This window comes from Mandrillus leucophaeus, unplaced genomic scaffold (assembly GCF_000951045.1).
Source record: "Mandrillus leucophaeus isolate KB7577 unplaced genomic scaffold, Mleu.le_1.0 Scaffold125, whole genome shotgun sequence".
In the NCBI taxonomy this organism is placed as follows: domain Eukaryota; kingdom Metazoa; phylum Chordata; class Mammalia; order Primates; family Cercopithecidae; genus Mandrillus; species Mandrillus leucophaeus.
In genome coordinates, this window is record NW_012100876.1 from 1,831,062 (window position 1) to 1,833,449 (window position 2,388).

The window sequence follows — 2,388 nt, forward strand, 5'->3', positions numbered from 1 at the left end:
GTAGAGATGGGGGTTTCATCACATTGGCCAGGCTGGTCTTGAACTTCTGACCTCAGGTGATCCACTCACCTTTGCTTCCCAAAATGCAGGGATTACAGGTGTGAGACACGATGCCCGGCCTACATGTATAATGCTTTTACATTCTTTAGCTGAGACAGGTAATGTGATTTGCCTTAAGGCACTCAGTGTGAAAGGTGATAGGACCTGGTACCAGCATGCACGTGACTGGACTCTCAGTGCAGTCCCTCATCCCAGCTCTGTCGGGTATCAGGTCACTTTTGTCCAAGGCACACAAAATAAAACTGAGCCTGAATAAAGTCAACTTTTATTATTATTTTATTTTTGAAAAACCAAATGTACTAATGGGTCAGTGCTGTATGGAAAACAATTAAGGGTTCGTACACTTTCTACTTCTGGGAACAGAGCTTTCCCTACATCAGGCGCAGCAGCTGCACCTGTCAGATGTCCCTTTACAGACACATCCCTGGGCACACTTAGCACAGCCCACGGGGCAGCAGGAGCAGCAGCCTGGGCAAGAAGGGGAGAGGGACAGGTCACAGCTGACTTGAACAGGCACCTCTCTGCCCCAACAGCGGGCCTGGCTCAAGCTCGCACCGAGACCGGGAGGAGCCTTTGTTCCGGACGGTGCGCTCTGTCAGGAGACAGTGGTGGATCTTTGCAGTGAGAGCCTTCCTATGAAAAACTTGCTCAGCCCCACTGAGCCAGGACAGGGCAGAAGACTGGACAGGCAGTGACTGGGACTGTGCGGACAAAGGAAGGACAATTCTCCAGGATCATACACTTCAGTGAGGAAAGTCTTCAAGAATCAGGTCTATGGTTGGCCGGCTGGTGCCCCTTGTGACCTCAGTTTCCCCATTGTTAAGAATGAAGATTGGTTGGGAATCAACCATCTCTAATGTTCCTCCAGCTCTGATCCTGAATCCGTTTCAGGGGATGTGGGAAGCTAGTGATGAGCCTGCTCCTGCCTGCACAATCTGAGATCCCTCCTCTCACTCAGCCCAGCCCTGAGATTCTTAGGGAAGGCCCCGCACTCACTCTTCTTGCAGAAGGTGAATGTGCGCTCTTTGCATTTGCAGGAGCAGGCACAGGTGCAGGACCCACCTGCAAGGAAGAGAAAAAGGCAGTGAGCAGTGAGTGTGGTGCAGGGTTAGGAGCAGGCCTTCAGCATCCTCCTGCTCAGTGCACGGGATACCTGGTATCTTGTTCTGCTCAGACACACGGAAGCCCAGCCCCATCTTTTCTCCACACAGTCTCCGACGGGCAGGCGCCCTCCTAATTTTACTCCACAAGGCCTTCTGTCAGGAATCCCTTAGAGGCAATGCTTCCTGCCTCCCATCCACCTCAGGCAGCTCTAATGCTGGACAGAGCACTGGGTCCCAGCCCAGGACCCCACTGGCTATCTGGGTGACCTGGCAGTTTTGAGCCTCAGTCTTCTCAGAAATGGGAGGCTCTGGGAAGATGGCAGCGTTCTAAGTGGTGATGAAGGCCCTTGACGGGGAAAAAGCACGAGAAGTGCAAAGTAAAGGAGTTCACTTTAGGAAGAGCTCAAAATGCACCTCCCTCCTGCCTTGGGGACATTCTATCCTCTGGAATGAAAATGGAGATCCTAAGGCCTCGAAACCCGGTATCTCTTACCAGTGGAGCAGGAGCAGTTGGGGTCCATGACGAGGCGAGGTGAAGCTGGAGTTCCTAAGGGAGAGGCGAAGAAGCAGTGGGGCAGGTTGGAAGCGTGGTGGATTCTAGGAACCGGGAGTTCAATTATAGTTAGAGGAGGGGGCCGGGTGCAGAGCACCCCCTCCCCCACCACCACACGGAATCCGCGGGGCCCGCGGTCTTGGGGTGGGCGGTACGCAGTGGGGGGTTCGGGCGCACAGTCCCCTGAGTGCAGCTTGGTGGTCTCCCTGGGTCTGCACCTTTGGTGCCCGCTCGCACGGGAGGGACTGTGCTGCCAGAAGTACTCCGTCCCTGCCACCCTGAGGGCCATTTCCCATTCCTAGGTGGTCGCGCTTTCCCCAACCCCTTCTCTCCTCTCGCCCTGCACCGTCACCATCAGCTTCGACTCTCCCGGGTCCGTGCACAGCTCCATCCTCGTGCTCACCTTCTTCACTGGCTGGAGCAGGGAGCAGAGCGAGTGAGCCTTGCGCAGATGAACGGCAGTGGAGGTGACTTTTGCTTTTCCCTCGCCCTCCCCCTGCATTGCCTGTACCTCTTCCTACCTAGGACCCTCAAACTCGTTGCCTCTGTATACAGAACATGGCGACCACGGGTCGGCCTCTCTCTCTTCCCTCCATGCTCCTCCTCTGAGGTGATGGCGGGCACACTTGTCAGTGTCCTCCTTTTCATATAGTTCTCTGGGACTACCCCAGG

General features: G+C 55.1%; 1 protein-coding gene across 1 annotated transcript; it reads right to left on the bottom strand.

Annotated features, from left to right (window-relative positions):
• Positions 1–436: 436 nt before the first annotated feature.
• On the bottom strand, positions 437–1,684 carry LOC105533430 (metallothionein-1-like). The gene is made up of 3 exons (XM_011971896.1): positions 1,657–1,684; positions 1,057–1,122; positions 437–528 (listed from the first exon to the last, which is right to left on the bottom strand). Exons 1-3 carry the CDS (start codon positions 1,682–1,684, stop codon positions 437–439), a joined length of 186 nt encoding a protein of 61 aa, XP_011827286.1.
• Positions 1,685–2,388: the final 704 nt, after the last annotated feature.